Source organism: Leptopilina heterotoma, unplaced genomic scaffold, assembly GCF_015476425.1.
Source record: "Leptopilina heterotoma isolate Lh14 unplaced genomic scaffold, ASM1547642v1 Lhet_142, whole genome shotgun sequence".
Classification (NCBI taxonomy): domain Eukaryota; kingdom Metazoa; phylum Arthropoda; class Insecta; order Hymenoptera; family Figitidae; genus Leptopilina; species Leptopilina heterotoma.
The window spans coordinates 451,075-468,595 of NW_025110861.1; the positions used below are offsets into that span (position 1 = coordinate 451,075).

General features: G+C 23.9%; 1 protein-coding gene across 1 annotated transcript; it reads left to right on the top strand.

The window, feature by feature from the left end:
• The first annotated feature begins 1,680 nt into the window (after positions 1–1,680).
• LOC122498139 (fizzy-related protein homolog) lies at positions 1,681–10,998 on the top strand. The gene is made up of 2 exons (XM_043605740.1): positions 1,681–2,658; positions 9,747–10,998. Exons 1-2 carry the CDS (start codon positions 1,918–1,920, stop codon positions 10,464–10,466), a joined length of 1,461 nt encoding a protein of 486 aa, XP_043461675.1. The 5' UTR covers positions 1,681–1,917; the 3' UTR covers positions 10,467–10,998.
• Positions 10,999–17,521: the final 6,523 nt, after the last annotated feature.

A 17,521-nucleotide genomic window follows, 5' to 3' on the forward strand; every position in this document is an offset into this window, starting at 1 on the left:
AATTTTAATAAATTCGGTTTTATGAATTTTTGCTAATTTTCCATAATTTTAGATTTTTTACGAAACATTGAAGACTTTTAAATAAGTAAATTATTTTTGAAGAGCACAAAAATAATGAAGTTTAATGATATAAAAGAGAAGAAAAAAATGTTAAATTTTAAGAAATTCGGTTTCTCGAATTTTTGATAATTTTTGATTTTTTGCTAAAGGGTGGAGACTATTCAAATAGTATAATTATACTACCGAAATAGCTAATGGTAACTAATTATTAATTAATTAATTATTAACTAATTATTAATTATTATTAATTAACTAATTATTAATTATTAATTATTAATTAATTTATCCCGGGTATTTTTGATTTTCCAGATTGGTAGAAACATTGTTAAATGTATTGGTAGAAACTAAAACCCGTCGAAGACGGGTACGACATGACAGCTAGTGCTATATATTTTCAAAATTTTTAAAATTCAAAATTTATCTTTTGAAATAATTATTGTCATTAATTTTACTTAAATTTTATACAGGGTTAATTTTAGTATTTTTTATTACAATTTAGTCATCAGAATGAAATTTGAGTTTTTCATTTTTTGATCATTAATTAATAAAATATAATAGCAATTTTGAATTCTGTGCAACATACTGACAAAAGTCTCATATTAATTATATGGATATTGTTAATATTCTGACCTAATAGAATTCTTTTAAGAAAGTAAACTTATGATTTCAACAACAAATTTTTATTGTTGACCTAAGAAATACAACCGTATAAAAATTAATTACAAAAAAATTTCAATTTTTAAACTTTTTAATTTTTCAATATTTAAATCTAACACTTTTTATTTGTTATTCAAAATTTTATTATTCTGACGATTAAATCTTCATAAGAAACACTAAAATTAACCCTGTACCAAGTTTAAGTACAATTCACTAAAGTATATGAAAAAACTAAAAATTTCGAATTTTCGAATTTTTGAAAAAATGGCATAACTTTCGTCCATATTAATATTTTTTAATCTACTATCGCTAGGATTTTAAGTTAGGCTAATGCCTAAAAGACTGCCAAGTTTCACTTCAAACGATCGAACCGTTTTTCCGTGATACGCGGTCGAAAATTTGCGGACATACATACACACATACACACATACACACATATACACATACACACATAATTTTCTTAATAGTATTTTCGCATTCCTTAGAGTGTAAAAAGAAGGAATATAATAGAAATTTTGAATTCTATGCAATGTACAGACAAAAGTCTGATTTTATTAATAAGGATTTTTTTCAACATTTTCTTAAAATAATAAAATTTTTACCACATAATGAACTTTTAGAGATAAATGCAACTAAATAACTAATTTAATTAATATAATTTATCGAGAGTGCATTTTTTCTCTTGTGTTTGAATATTCAAAAAATTGGCGGGAAAAAATGAAGCCCTCCGATTGGTTGACGTCTCTTGTGATTAATCTTGTCCTGTAATTAACCCTCAATAGAAAGTATTTTATCGAAAAAGTATTTATTATTTCTAATGTAATGATAAAATTAAAGTAGTTTTTGAAATATTTGAAGAAAAATACAAAATATTGTCGAATAAAATTTGAAATGTAGAGGGCAGTCGCGTCGCGCATGCGCACAACGGACTATTTACTGACCAGTACATTTCCCATCTAAAAAATCATTAAACCGTGTTCGTCGACGTCGAATGCTTTGGTGCTGGCGACATCGACAAACGCGAAGCAATATTATTTTTTTTCCCCCAAACAAAAGTGATAAATTCTTTAAAAACGAAATAATGCGTTAAACGGTAAACTTTGCGAACAATGTCAAATAAGTTGGATTAGTGAATAAGTGCTCTTTCGCAGTGTGTGTGTGTGTGTGAGTGGGAAATAAACGGAACAATAAACAAAAAAAATGTATCACCACGAGTACGAAAAGAGACTTTTAAAGCCTAGCAACGATGATCACACGGACTCACCATCGCCGACGGGTCTTTCATCGCCCGCATATTACTCGCCGACGAAAATCGGAAACAATAGTTACGATCGTTTTATTCCAACGCGAGCTGGAAATAATTGGCAAGTATCGTTTTCAATGATCTCGGAAAATAGTCGAAGTGGTTTGGTGACGAAGAAGACCCGCGAGAATGGTGAAGGGAGTCGCGACGGAATCGCCTATTCGTGCCTCCTGAAAAATGAATTACTCGGTGCAAGTATCGAGGATGTTAAGGGTCAATGTGACGAGCGAAGGATATTGTCGCCGTTGAGTAGTAAGAATCTCTTTAGGTATATGACACCAACGAAAGATCGGACACTCCTCAACCAGAGTTTGCCTTATTCCCTGTCACCGCTCAGTGCCAAGAGTCAAAAGTTGCTTCGTTCGCCGCGCAAGGCGACGAGGAAAATCTCCAGAATTCCCTTTAAAGTTCTCGACGCTCCGGAATTGCAGGACGATTTTTATTTGAATCTCGTCGACTGGTCGTCGCAGAATGTTCTAAGCGTGGGACTTGGAAGTTGCGTTTATCTTTGGTCCGCCTGCACCAGTCAGGTGACGAGATTGTGCGATTTGTCTAGTGATGGAAATACGGTCACATCTGTCGCATGGAACGAGAGGGGAAACCTCGTCGCTGTCGGCTCACATTCCGGCTATATCCAGGTTTGTTAAAAAAAAATCTTTGTAAACAGAACTGCTGCGCTCCTAAAAAAGTAGCAATTGTCACGGAATATTTTTTAGTCTGGAAAAGTCATGAAATTCTATGAAATGTATTTTAAAAACGAATTCGATTTAAAAATTTACTTCTTGAACTTGAATCCAATCAAATATGGTCAATGTTAACATTCTTGCTACTCTTTTTTAATGACACAATTTGTTTAGGCTTTTGAAAATATTTATTGATCGATTCATAGATTAGTGAAGTTACCAGTAAACCTGAAGGTAGAAAATCCCTTTTTACCTCCAAAATCCAAAAAATATCTAACCATATTTTTAAAAGATATAAATTAAGAAATAAAAATTTCATTTTTTTTTAATAATCTATTAAAACGTCATTGAAAAATTAAAAGTTGGTTCGGTTTCGTTTAAATGGCCTCTTGGATTCTTATAGTCATTAAAAGTAAATTATAATTTAGCATTTTACGGTAAAACGTAACCTAAATGTAATTAACATAGTTTTTAAAAGTCAATTCACAAACAATTTGATTTAAAATTCGACAAAATGAAAAATCACTTTCAAAAGTAGTACAAGTCAATTTTTTCGATAATGTTTTTGTTATTCATAAACAACTCAAAAAGTCTCGAAAAAAAATAAAGTGCTTCTTAACGATTAATAATTAAGATATAACATTTTTTTTTCATGACCTTTAATTTTGTCAAAATTTTGTAAGTTCATTACAAATCGAAGAAGCGAACTAACATATTTAGAATAAGTGTAAAGTATAATTATACATTAAGAAATATACATTAGCCACAGTAATAAAATGTAACTAAAAGCTTTAAAACGCATTTTGAAGTCAACGAAACAGCATTATATTCTGTTATCAAAGCAATTTACATAAATGATTCATTCTCGTTTTCGTGTCTTGACTTGTATGCCATTTAAATTTAAAATCCTTTTTACGTTTTAAACGTCGTACACATATTATATCTAAATCGTAGATAGCACTCAGGCAAATTTTCAAATTTTTCAAACTTACGAATACGTATTGTTCGTATAATAACTTTTTAAAAGTTTTATTTCTTTTTTCGGGTATTTTTAAATTAGCATTTTGAAATTTTTTAAATTTATTCCATAGTTTTTTTTGTGTGGGTATATGGAATAAAAAGAAGGAGAGTTGTATTTAAATTTAAAAGCTCGAGAAATATATTTGAATTGTAAAAATTGTCAAAATATACAATGGAAATGATTTTTAAAAAATGTGTGTTTTTGCCTAAATTGTAAATGATCGTTTAGAAAGGAGATAGTCTCGTGGGAGTAGTAGTCATCGTAGATAAATTTAAATGGAAAGGGCATTTTTTACTTTTTCATTGTCCTTAGATAAGTGTAACATTAACGCGCTCGCTCCCCCTCTGCGTGAAAAGCCTTAACTTTCACATGTATAAAACCCCTCGTGCTCGTGGCTCCTGTTTTTCTAATCCCCCCATATACAACATATTTCCTAACGTCAGCAATATATAGACGAATCTCTCGAATGCCTACCACAGCAAGTTTACAAGTTTACATTCCCGGCTGCATTTCTTGCGGGAGTTTATATTTATATATTATAGGTGATTCTCCGCATGGCGTACTACTACTTTTGTTAACGTTATGCTACTATTTGGGTACTTTTTTAAATTTCAGCCACTAAAAGCTACTATTTCTGTTTTTTTTAGAATTTCCACTACTTTAAATTCGCTAATACTAGAAATTAAAAAACTATTCTCAAAAATAATAATCAAATTCTTTAAAACTGAATTCAATTATTTAAAAAAAATTGATAAAATTCTTCTGAAATTCAATTTATTATTTTCAGAAATAATATATTATCCACAGGAATTCAATTACTTTAGAATAGCATATTCCAAAAAATTTCGAAAAAATCAATTATTTAACAAAATTTGTAGGTATACAATTCTTCACAATAATTTAATTACTTTCACTAATAATAACATTTTTTCATGGAAATTCAATTTTTTTAAAATCAACTATATATTCAATTTTTTTAAAAAATTTTTTGTTAAAATTCTAAGCAAGAATTCAATTATTTTAATAAATAATAAAACTCATAGAAAAATTTCAATTATTTTTAATACTAGGTTTTAAATTAATTAATCGGCAAATTCAATTATTTTAAATAAAATTTTCATAATATTTATTTTATTTTGAAAAAAATAATTATTTAAAACAATTTTTAGAAAATTCTTATGAAGAATTCAATTATATTTTTAAAAATAATAAAATTTTTCACAGAAATTCAATTATTTTTAAACATTTTATTAAAAATTTTTGCAACTATTCAATTATTTTTATAAATAATCAAAATTATTTCTGAAAATTCAATTATTTTAATAAAATTGTTTGCAAAATTCAATTATTTCCATAAATAACAATATTTATCATAAGAAATCAATTATTTTTAAAAGTAATAAATTTCTTCTTGGAAATTCAATTATTTAAAAAAAATTCTAATAAAATCTATTTGTGAAATTGAAAATAAATTAATTTATATTAATTTATATTAATTAATTAATTTTATATTAATTAATTTTTATTTATAAATTTTTTTTGCAATATTATTACCACAAAATTTATTCTCTATATTTGAATTAGTAAATAATTTAACTAATTAGAACAAAAGTGATTCGAAATTTCTATTTTTTATTTCTGAATAAGGCAGTTTTTTGAAACATTTGTATTCACATTTTTTTTAAATTACATAGTTATATTTTTAAATATATTATATTTTTTGATTGAAGAATTTTCAAATTATTTGAAATTTTATGAAATTGTCTTGTAAACTAATATAGATTTTAGAAGTATTTTAGTTTTAGGTGAATTTTTTTAAAAAATAATTTAAGTTTTAAGGAACTTTCTCAAAAAATATTAAAAGTAATTAAATTAAAGAACAATTTTAGTTATAAAATTTCTAGAAAATAATTGAATCGAAATATTGAAAATAATTTTTTAGTAATGACAATAAAAAGTTAATTTTATAATAGAAGCAACAAAGAATAAGTACTTTTATTTTTCTTAAGAAATTATTTAACCGAACGTGTTTAAAAAGTAAATGACTACCTTCTTAATTAACAGTCTTTATATTTAATAAGACATAGGTATTGGTTTTCTTATAAGTTTTTTTTATTTTTTGAATTTAAAACTTTAAACAAGAGTAGTAGTAGTAGAAGGATAAAGAATTTAATTTCCAACAATGTAAACAATTAAAAGTTGCATTTGAATAAAAATTACAATTTATTATCAATAAGAAATATTTGTTAAATATTAGGTCCTGTTACTTAAATCGTCTCTTATTGATATAAAATTGTAATTTTTTTATTCAAACTGCAACTTTTATTTGTTTCGAATGTTGAAAATTTAATTTTTGTATACTTTCACTAAATCGAATTTAAAATTTATTAATTATATTAAAAAAAAAAAAAAAAAAAAAAAAAAAAAAAAAGTGAAAAAATGTTTTTTAAGAACAAGATGTAAATAATTTTTGATAAAAAGAACTTAATTATTATTTTCAGTACATTCTCAACAGATTTTCAATCCAATAAGTATACATATAGGGTAAGTGCGGGTATAGTCGGACAGTACTAGTAGTCGGACACTTTCGTGTTTTTTGACAAATAAATAATAATGCATTGTGATAATTGCTTTAAAAAGTATACTAGACGAATGTGTGAAGTTTATATTTTATTAAAATAGTGTTATTTTCGAAAATAATTAAACAAGAAATATTTTATTTAATGTTTTAAAAATCATGGTGTCCGACTATAGATACAACCATTTTCGAGTAGCGCGATGAGTGGCACAAAGTTTTGTTGACAATTAATCATAAATATTAAAACTTATAGGGTTTAAATATTATATTAATAACTTCTAATATGCTTTAATTCCATTTTCCAGCAGATAGCAATTAAAAAATTATCTTTTTTACTTTATAAATTCAAAATATCTGACAGATGTCCGACTATAGAAACAAGGGGAAAAAGTGTCCGACTACTAAAGCATTCGTAATTTTTTATTAAAATGTTTATATTTTATTAAATACTCAACTATTTGTAACAAATTTATATGATTTTTAATCCTGAAGAACTCCTTTAATTAATAATGTGCTTATAAACACAGTAGATATTTGCTATTTCAAGAAAAAAAGCATAATTTAAGATTGTATCCTTAAGTGTCCGACTACTAGTGCATTTACCCTATCTTTTATACAGAATTTATATTTGGAAAATTAAAACTATAAAAACGTGGGGGGACTAACTCTGCTGGGGATCATAATCCAGGATCTATCCCCAGGAAAATTAGTCCCCCATTTTTTCACAGTTTTAATTTTCTAAAAATAATATTAATGACATCTGGGTTTAAATACCATATTTCTTGAATTTCAAACTAAAAATCGATATCAATAGTTTTCAAGATTATTATAGTAAATAAGTGACTTACTTATATGATTGACAAAATTCGTATATGTTCCGAAAATTCTGAACGAACTTTTTTGCAAACTTTTTTCAAAGATTGATTTTTGGTACAAAATATGTATTAATTTGCAGATTAAAAAGTGAAGTATCTACTAAATGTTAAATTAATTTATTTTTGTTTTTGGTGTAAAAAAAAGATATTATTCTATTTACATTTACCCCAAATGTTCCTATACTATACCTATAGAGTTACTATCAATACAAAATAAATGTAATATCTGTCATTTTATTGAAATCTAACATATAACTTGAAATATAATAGACAGAAGCCTCACTTTGAATAACCTGAAGTTTACGGTTGACTCATTTGATACAGATCTCAAAACGATAAGCAACAAAAATTAGTTCCGGTTTCTTCTGTGATAGTAAAACATACCATTTCGTAAAAATTTTAAATACCTACCTTCCAGACAGAGTATTTTAAATTTTCAAGTTTCTGGCCCAATGTTTTTAAAAACTTTTACGAAATTTTTAAGGAACTTAGATTTTTGAAAAATTTTAATAATTCAAATTCTTCTGAAATTAGTTAAATTTCTTAAAATGTATTAAATTAATTATTAAAAATAATGGATTTACAGAACAATTTTAGTAGAAAACACTAGAAAAATTGAATTTTTGAGAAGTTACAAATGATTTTTAATATTTACTATTTAAAAAAAAAATCCCATAAGAATTTAATTATATAAGAAAAATTTTAATAAAATTTTATACAAACATTCAATTATTTTCATAAATAATAAAATTTTCAGTAAAGATTCAATTATTTAAAAAAAAATTTAATAAAGTTCTTCACAAGAATTAAATTATTTTTTAAAAATTTTTAATAAAATTCGTTGCAAATAGGATTCAATATTATTTTCATAAGTAGTAAAAAAAACTCATCGTAGGATTTCAATTATTTTTAAAACAATTTTAAAAGCATTTCTCAAAATATGCAATTTTATTCTTAAAGACAATATTGTTCAAAAGAATTCTATTATTGAAAAAAAATTTTGATATCATTTGTTTATTAGAATTTAGTAATTATTTTCAAATAATTTAAATAAAATTCTTCTTAGAAATTTAATTAATTTCAAAGATATTTCGAAATTCAATTATTTTCAATATTTACATACTATTTTAATAAAAATTTACCAAAAGAACTATCATAAAATTATTTAATGAATAATTTAACTCAAATATTTTTAAAATAATTGCTCGTCAAAATTTTAAAGATCTTTATAAATAATAAAATTTTATTCTTTTCTGAAATTCAATTATTTTCAAAAATTTTAATAAAATTCATGGCAAAATTTCAATTATTTTTAAATATTTGGCTCAATTCAATGATTTTTAATATCTACTATTTTTAATAAATTTTTTAAAAAGAATTTAATGAATTAAAAAAAATTTTGATAAAATTCTCCGTAAACAATCAATTAATTATTTTCATAATAATAATAAAAATTTTACAGGAATTTAATTATATTTACAAAATTTTTATAAATTTCTTCGCAATAATTCTATTATTTTCATAATTAAGTAATAAAATTAATTTTATAGTAATTCAATTATTTTCATAAATAACAAATCTCATCCTAGAATTTCAATTATTTTTAATATATTTTTAATCAAATTCCTCGAAAAATGTAATTTTTCTGAAAAATTTTATTAAAATTCGTCGAAAGAATTCAATTATATTTAAAAATAATATGTTGATGAAATTGTTTATTAGAATTTAATCTTCAGAAACATATTCATTAAATAATTTATTTTTGTATTTAAATAATTGAATTATCGTAGAATTTTCTAACAAAAATTGATTTAAATATGAATTTCAGTTAAAATTTTAGAGAATTATTGAATTTTGAAAAGGTTTCAAGTTAAAATGTTTAAAAATTTGAATTTTCCATACTTTTAGCTGACAATTCTGTAGAATTAATTGTTTTGGAACAGTTTTATTAAATTTTTTTTGTAGTTATTTGAAGTTTTTATTTTCTAAAATATATTTAATTGAAGAATTTCCGAATAATCGAAATTTTGTAAAATTGATTTGTACACAAATGGATTTGAAAATTTTCAAAGAATTTTTTCGAAAATTATTAAAAATAATTATTTTTATTTAAAGAAGAATTTTAGTTAAAAATTATAGAAAATAATAATTGAATTGATTAAAATAATGTTGAATAAGTTACAGTATAACAATATTGTGATAATATAATATTGATGAATAATTTTACAATTAAAGAAATTCGTAAATAAATGCAGTAGAACATTTTTGAGTATCTAATAATTTTTAGAGTGAATAAGAATTTTTTTTGGGGTCAGGAAAAAAAAAGAAAATTTTATCTAGAATTCAGAGAAAAGTCGGGGAAAAACAAAATTAAATTTTTGTGGCAACACTGATAATTTTTAGTCATGTGCAAAATATACCCGTCACTGGACAAAAGTCTATAATATCAAGGCCCCCGGAAATGTTGAAACTATATGTAGACGTTCTCCTGTATAGAAATAGAAATTGAAAAACAGAGAAAGAATGAATAAAGTTTTTGATGAGAATTACATTTGAATTTTTTTCGCAGGTGTGGGATGTGGCAGTAAATAAGGAAGTGAGTAAACTTGAAGGTCACAATGCGCGAGTGGGCGCCTTGGCCTGGAACGGCGAAGTCCTATCCTCAGGAAGTCGGGATCGATTGATCCTCCAGCGAGACGTGCGGACGCCTTCGGTGGTGGGCGAGCGTCGCCTGGGCGCCCACAGGCAGGAGGTTTGTGGCCTGAAATGGTCGCCGGACAACCAATATCTCGCCTCAGGTGGCAACGACAACCGCCTCTACGTCTGGAACCTGCATTCGCTGTCGCCAGTGCAAACCTACACGGAGCACACGGCCGCTGTCAAGGCCATCGCCTGGTCGCCCCATCACCACGGCCTCCTCGCCTCCGGAGGCGGAACCGCCGACCGTCACATCCGCTTCTGGAACACCCTCACCGGCCAGCCGATGCAGAGCATCGACACCGGCTCCCAAGTCTGCAATCTCGCCTGGAGCAAGCACAGCTCCGAACTAGTCAGCACTCACGGCTACTCGCAAAATCAAATCCTCGTCTGGAAGTACCCCTCACTCACCCAGGTGGCAAAACTCACTGGACATTCCTATCGAGTCTTGTATCTGGCCATGTCGCCGGACGGCGAGGCCATCGTCACCGGCGCCGGCGACGAGACACTCCGCTTCTGGAATGTCTTCAGCAAGGCACGTAGTCAAAAGGAAAACAAATCGGTACTGAACTTATTCACTAGCATTCGGTAAATTAATTATTATTCAAAGAAGAATTACTAAATAATGACAAGAGAGAACAAATTATATCGTGCAACGAGAGTTTCCATGCTTTTACTCAGTGGCGAAAGGGATAATAATTTATTCTGAGGAGGTCTCGAACCTCGTTGCTCTAATAATGTAAATAACAAAACAAACAAAAATGGTAAATTAACCCTTAAATGTTTTATATTCTTTAAAAGAATGAATTTGTAGTAGGGAGAAAAAGAGAGAGAGAGAAACCATTAAGTGGTTTTTATTTTAGCTTTGCAGTCTGCAAAGTGACGAGCAAATTCGTGCAATACTTCAACACTGCACCTTTCCTTCGATTTCGAATCAAAATCTAAATTTATAATTTATTATAATAATTATTATTATAATTTCCCGTCCTCTGATTTCGAATCAAAATCTAAATTAATATTATAATAATTTCCTTTCCTTCGATTTCGAATCAAAATCTAAATTCTTATAATTTATTATAATAATTATTATTAGTTTAATCGTATAATTATTATAATAATTTATTCCCCAAAACGAATATAAATATATTTGTGTCCTTCTCTATCTCAAGCGTCTCTTTCGCGAAGTCTCAAAAAATTCATTTTTAATTTTCTCCAGTCAAAAACAATTAAGACAATTAATAAAAATTGTTTTTGACTTCAGATTAAAAAAAATGAATAGTAAATGAAGTAACAACAAAAATACATGACCTGTAATTTTTTACCTTCCGTACATAAAACCAAAAGTGTTATCTTTCATTCCAAGTCCATTATCTTCACATTCAAAATTAGTTTGTTTTTTTTTTTTTTGAAAATACGCGGAAAAAAAATTCTAATCGAAAAAATAATTCTAAAAAAAAATTCATCGACTGAATCAATTTCTAGAAAAATTGTTCTTTTTCGAAACGGCGTGTTTTGAAATTAAAAAAATTTCCTAGAGTATAAAAAAATGGATTTTGCTAAAAAAAATGCGTGTTTTTTGAATTAAAAAATAATTTACATTTCTGGAAAAATAATTACACCTTCTTTTCGAAACCACAAGTTTTGAATTTAGAAAATTTCGTAGAATACAAAAAAATAATTTAGATTTTTCTAAAAAAAAGCGTGTTTTTTGAATTAAAAAAAAGGAAAAATTCCTAGAGTAGAAAAAAAATAATTTAGATTCTTTTCAAGTCGCGTTTCTAAACAAGTTTTGAATTTAAAAAATTTCCTAGAGTATAAAAAAATAGATTTTGCTAAAAAAGCGTGTTTTTTGAATTACAAAAACAAAAAATTCCTAGAATAAAAAAATAAATTAGATTCTTTACAAGTCGCGTTCGAAACCGCAAATTTTGAATATAAAAAATTTCCTAGAGTATAAAAAAATAGATTTTGCTAAAAAAGCGTGTTTTTTTGAATTAAAAAAAAAATTCTTTTCGAAACCACAAGTTTTGAATTTAGAAAATTTCGTAGAGTAGAAAAAAAAATAATTTAGATTTTTCTAAAAAAAATCGTGTTTTTTGAATTAAAAAAAAAAAAATTCCTAGAGTAAAAAAAATAATTTAAATTCTTTACAAGTCGCGTTCGAAACAGCAAAAGTTTTGAATTTAGAAAATTTCGTAGAGTCCAAAAAAAAATAATTTTGATTTTTCTAAAAAAAAGCGTGTTTTCTTGAATTAAAAATAAAAGAAAAATTCCCAGAGTAAAAGAATATTTTAGATTCTTTTCAAGTCGCGTGTTGAAAAAAAAAATTCCATTTGATGCAATTTTGTAACATTTTTGTTTTGATATACAGTTAAACTGTTTAAAAAAAAGCTGAGGAACTATTTAAAACAATGTAATTTAAATATAATAGCAAATTCACAATTTTGTTAATACTTCTGATTATTTACATAGTTTTCTTTTAAACCAGACGTAGTAATAATTTTTTTTTTTAATTTAGAAAAGTAATTAATTTTTGATAATTTTTTTGTTTATTTTTTCCGTAATTTGAAAACAAAAACTGGTTTAAAATAAAATTAAACAAATAATTTCTTTTTTTTGTATGAAAAATATTTTTGCTGAAATTTCAAATAATGAATATTAATAAAATCGAAATTATTAATACTGTTATTATCGGCATTTATTTTTTTTATTTCCGATTTCCCTTTTTAAACAAAATTTTCGTCAAAATTCGTTGACAATAACTTTGAACTAAAAAGTTGTTTTTAACATCAAGTAAAAGTAGAACAAGAATTAAAAACTCTTAGTTATATTTTTTATAGAATAAAAATAATTTTTGCGATTATTTTTATTTTAGAAAGAAGAATTAATTAAACTTTTTTTTTTATTTTAGAAACAAGAATTAATTGAACCTTATTTTAGAAAATGCAGTTGTGTAATTTTCGAGAAACAAAAATTTACGAGTAATTTTGTACAATTTTGTAGGTCTTTGTTTAATTTTAGTGAATTTATTGTAATTTTTATTTTTACAATTTTCTTTTTATTTTTCGATTCTTTTTTTTTGTAAACAGTAGTTTATTTTATTTTTTGAGGCATTTTCCACAATTGTTTGATGAAAGTGTTGATATTTCGTTCTTTCATAATTCGAATTTGTTTTTTATTTTTAAAAAACATTTTTTATATGAGAAAAATCATTAATAATGAATAATTATTAATATTAATCATTAATAATTAGAATTTAAAAAAATTAGTTATATTTCTATCTGTGGTTGTTTCAAAAAACAAAATGAACTAATTTTTAAACTTAAGAATTTATTTTAAATATATTATTTTTTATATATTGTTTATTATTAGATTATTAGTAATATGATTATTAATAAAATACAATAATTATGGTAATAATTTAATTTAAATAGAATAAGAAAACAAATTAGAATGAAATTGGACAGAAATCAAAAGTTAGTCTTATTCATTCATATCTTTTGTATTTTCTTTTTTGTTTTGAATTTGGTCTTTTTTTCAATTTTACTAATTCAAATTTAAAGAAAAAAAATTTTTTTTGTCTAATTTTTCCTTTAAAAGAAAAGGAAATTTATTCAAAATTACTGTTATTTGTTAAATTTTGGCTCAAAAAAATTTCTTTTTGAAATTTTTCAACTGCTTTTTTAAAAATTAAGAGCAATTAGTAAAATTATAATGAAATTATTTAAATTATCATTATAATTAATTTTTCCTGAAAAAAAGAAAAATCATTCAAAATTTCTGTTATTTTTCAATTTTTTGCTCAAAATAATTTCTTTTGGAAATTTTTCAACTGCTTTTTATAAAACCAAGGACAATTAATTATAATCCAATGACAATTATAATTAATTTTTCTTTAAGAAAGAAAAATTAATTAGAATTTCTTAAATTTTGGCTCAAAATAATTTCTTTTCTCAATTTTTCAACTACTTTCTTAAAAATTAAGGGCAATGAATTATAATTATTTATAAAAATGTTAGTCATAAAAAAACTTTTTGTTCAACATTTATGTCGACGGATTAAAAAAAAAATCCAGAAATTTCAATCCAAAAAAAATTTGATTTCGGGGAAAAAGTGCTATCAAATGCTCTGAAGTTTGCAGATTGTTCCATTAGAATAAAAATATTCTAAAAAAAAGAAAATAAAAAAATTTTTGTCTTTCCATCATCGCAGTAAAAATTTTCATCATGTTCATAATGAAAATTTTGTCGAAAAGCGCCTACCTCTAATCGAGATATTAGTTTAAAAAAAATAATCTGCGGTAAAAACTTGTCAGTCATATATTTATATAAAAACAAATATGTTGACCAGAATTAACGAATTGACTAATTTATATTAAACGTAATATAAATAAATAAAATATATAGTATATTAAACATAAAAATATATGTATATTAAAAATTGTCGCAAAGTTTAACTTGCTTTACGAAATAAATATAAAAAAATAAATAATATGGAAATCGACAAAGATGGAACGGAGTACAAACAAAGGGACAGAATAGTATTTTGAGGTGGTAGTTTAAATTGTACGATTGTGTTTTTTTTTCTTTTTTTTTTGTTTGTAAAATCGTAAAAACTTCGAATTGTTTAACATTTCGGAATTTTTGGCAAAATTTGTATCGCGTTGCTAAATAATGCACACCTTTAAAAGATTTCTGTAAAGGCTGATTGATACGTTTCTTTTTTTTTGTATTTAAAAACAAATTAAAAAAGAGCAAGACTATTGTAAAACTAACGTAGGTACTATTATTATTGAAAAAATTGACATTATATATAATATTGTATAATTATTGTAATATACAATATACAGGCCTCGAGTAATATAACTTTTGGAATTTTTTCGACTAGGTACTTTCAAAAAAAGACGACTTTTTTCGAATTATTTTCAAAATTTGCGGCTTTCTCTATTCAAATATTGTACTAAAATATTTCTTTTTTATTTTAAAATGCAACTCATTTCGATTTTTATGGTGTGAAAATTAACAACAGTCAAATCTTTTAAAAACTATTTTTAAATAATTTTTTTTAAATATTAAAATTTAAATAATAAAATGAAAAATAATAATAATAATAATAACGAAGTAATTAAAAAGTTTTTCAAATTATTCTTCAAGTTTCATAAAAAATTTGAAAATAAAATTTTTAAGAATTTTAATTGCAAATTTTGAAAATAATTGAATTCTCAGGAATTTTAATAAAAAAAGCTTAAAATGAAAATTTAAAAATGAAAATTAATGAAAAAAGCTTCGAAAAATTATATTAAAATAATTTCTAAAAAAGTAATTGTTAGAATTTTAAATATAATTTTTCAAAATTCAATTATTATCAAAATTTAAAAATAAAATTCTTCAAAAAATTGATTAATATTTTAAAGTGGCCGAAAATTCTATTAAGAATTGAATTATTTATGAAAAATTACAATATTTATAAAAAGAGAATTCTTAGAATGTTTTTATCACAATTTTTTCAAAAAAAAGTAAATTCAAATTTTTAAAAAACGTACTTTTTCGACTCATTATTAAAATTTTTGAGAAGTCATGAATTTTTATATTTTTAATTAAAATTCTACAAAAACTTGATTATTTTTTAATATTTTCCTAAAGTTTTTTTTTGAAAATAATTTCATTATTTTCAAAATTATTTAAACTAAATATAAATTATTTGAGAATTTTTTAATTCCTACATAAAGAAAATCTTTGAAAAAATTTTTTGTAAATAATTATATTTTCAAAATATTAAAATTTTGTAAAAATTGATTGAAAAAAATGTAATTTTTTAATCATTTCATTAAAATGTTTGAAAATCAAATTTCGAAAAATTTTTGGAAGTACATTCTGAAAATAATCCAATTCTCTAAAATTTTAATGAAGAATTTTTAAATTCAAAGTTTGAAGATGAAACTAATTGAGATATTTTGGAAATTTTCTGTCATGATTTTCGTAATATTAATTTTCTTCTAAAAAAAAATTTGAGTCATAAAAAAATAAAATTTCCAAGAATTTATTAGAAAATTCTTTAAATAATTGAATTCTAAAATATAATTATAAAAATTTTGAAAAAATCAATTATTTTCAATATTTTTAAATAAAATTCTTGAAAAAATTTGATTAATTTAAAAAAAAAATTTTCTAAGAAACTCAATTCGTTTTTTTTTAAAATGTAACCAAATTACAAAAATTATTTGTAAGTTTTTCAATTCTTCTTAATTATTTCATAAAATTGAATTTTTCTATTTAAATAATACTGCACAATAGAGAAATAAAAAAATTAATCTATTTAAATAATTGAATTCTAGAAGAACTTACAGGAAATTATTAAAAAATAATTGATTTAGAAAAGAAGTTTAGTTAAAAATTGTAGAAAATTAATAAATTTTGGAAAAGTTACAGTTGTAATTTTTAGAAATTATTAAATTTCTGAAAAGGTTTGAATTTCTGAAAAGGTTTGAATTTTTAAAAAGGTTTTGAACTTCAAAAGGTTTGAAATTGAAATTTTAAAAATTTTTTGAATAATTAAATTTAGAAATCATTGAAAAGTCAAGGAAATATTAAATGAAATTTTCGCGACAACACTGTATAAAATAAAAAAAATTTTCGATTTGTTTGTATCTTTAATCGATTAAAACAACTTTTTTTGCGTCTTAAAGTCGATCCGAGGCCTGAATATACTTTAAAAATATAATATTATATATAATATTATTATTTAAAAAAAAATCTTATACTAATTTCTTCTTAGCATTTAAATATGCTTTCTTTCTTCTTCTTCTTTTTTTCTTTATAAATTTTAGCAATATTAAATCTAGAGTGTGGGTTTAATTTGTGATTTACATGTTCTCTGGTCATAGGTCGCTTTGTACTGAAAATTAAAATATATATTTTATTTTACACATGTTACTAAAATTTACATGCGTGTATTTACTAAAATTCTACACGTAAAAGAAAAAAATACGAAAGTGATCGTGAAATTTGTAAAATTTCATTTAATTTACAAAAGTTTTTAAAACATTATCACATTTTGTATTCGAATTTGTTGTTTTTTTTTTATTTTACAAATATCAGGATCAATTCATAAAATGTTTCGAACATTAATTTTATATATACACTTAGGAACACTTTACAATTAAAGGGGGAAAAAGAATAATGTCATCTTTCGAAATGACAGTAAAAAAAAATAAAAAAAAAAATTTAGTGAAACTAATTTCGAAATTTTTAGTTTGTTTTAAGTATAGAAATATATGTAAAACGGTGATTTTTTTATGTGTTGTGTGGCGAGCAATGCGTTTATATATTTAAATAAATATATAATATGCTTTTTTTTAGCGTAGTCATCATTTTTTTTTCTGCGGAATTCAAAAATGAATTGATTTCCTTTCGAATATAGATAAGAATTAATCCTGTACAATTATTATTAATTCTTTATAAAATATTATATCTTGTAGCTTTTTTTCTGAATTTTGTGCAATCAATCATTTTTGAAAATTGTATTTTGATATGATGTATAGTTCTCTTTTTAAAATAGTCATTAGAAAAAAAAGTGCGTCGAATTAATTTTGAAATGTTGAGAAAAATTTATCCATTTTCTTAATTTCAAGTTTTGATTATAGAAAAG

Bases quoted from the DNA above. Each gene is read 5' to 3' on its own strand.
- LOC122498139 (XM_043605740.1), top strand. From the start codon at position 1,918: ATGTATCACCACGAGTACGAAAAGAGACTTTTAAAGCCTAGCAACGAT. The intron at 2,659-9,746 runs GTTTGTTAAAAA...TTTTTTTCGCAG, and splicing joins CACATTCCGGCTATATCCAG to GTGTGGGATGTGGCAGTAAA.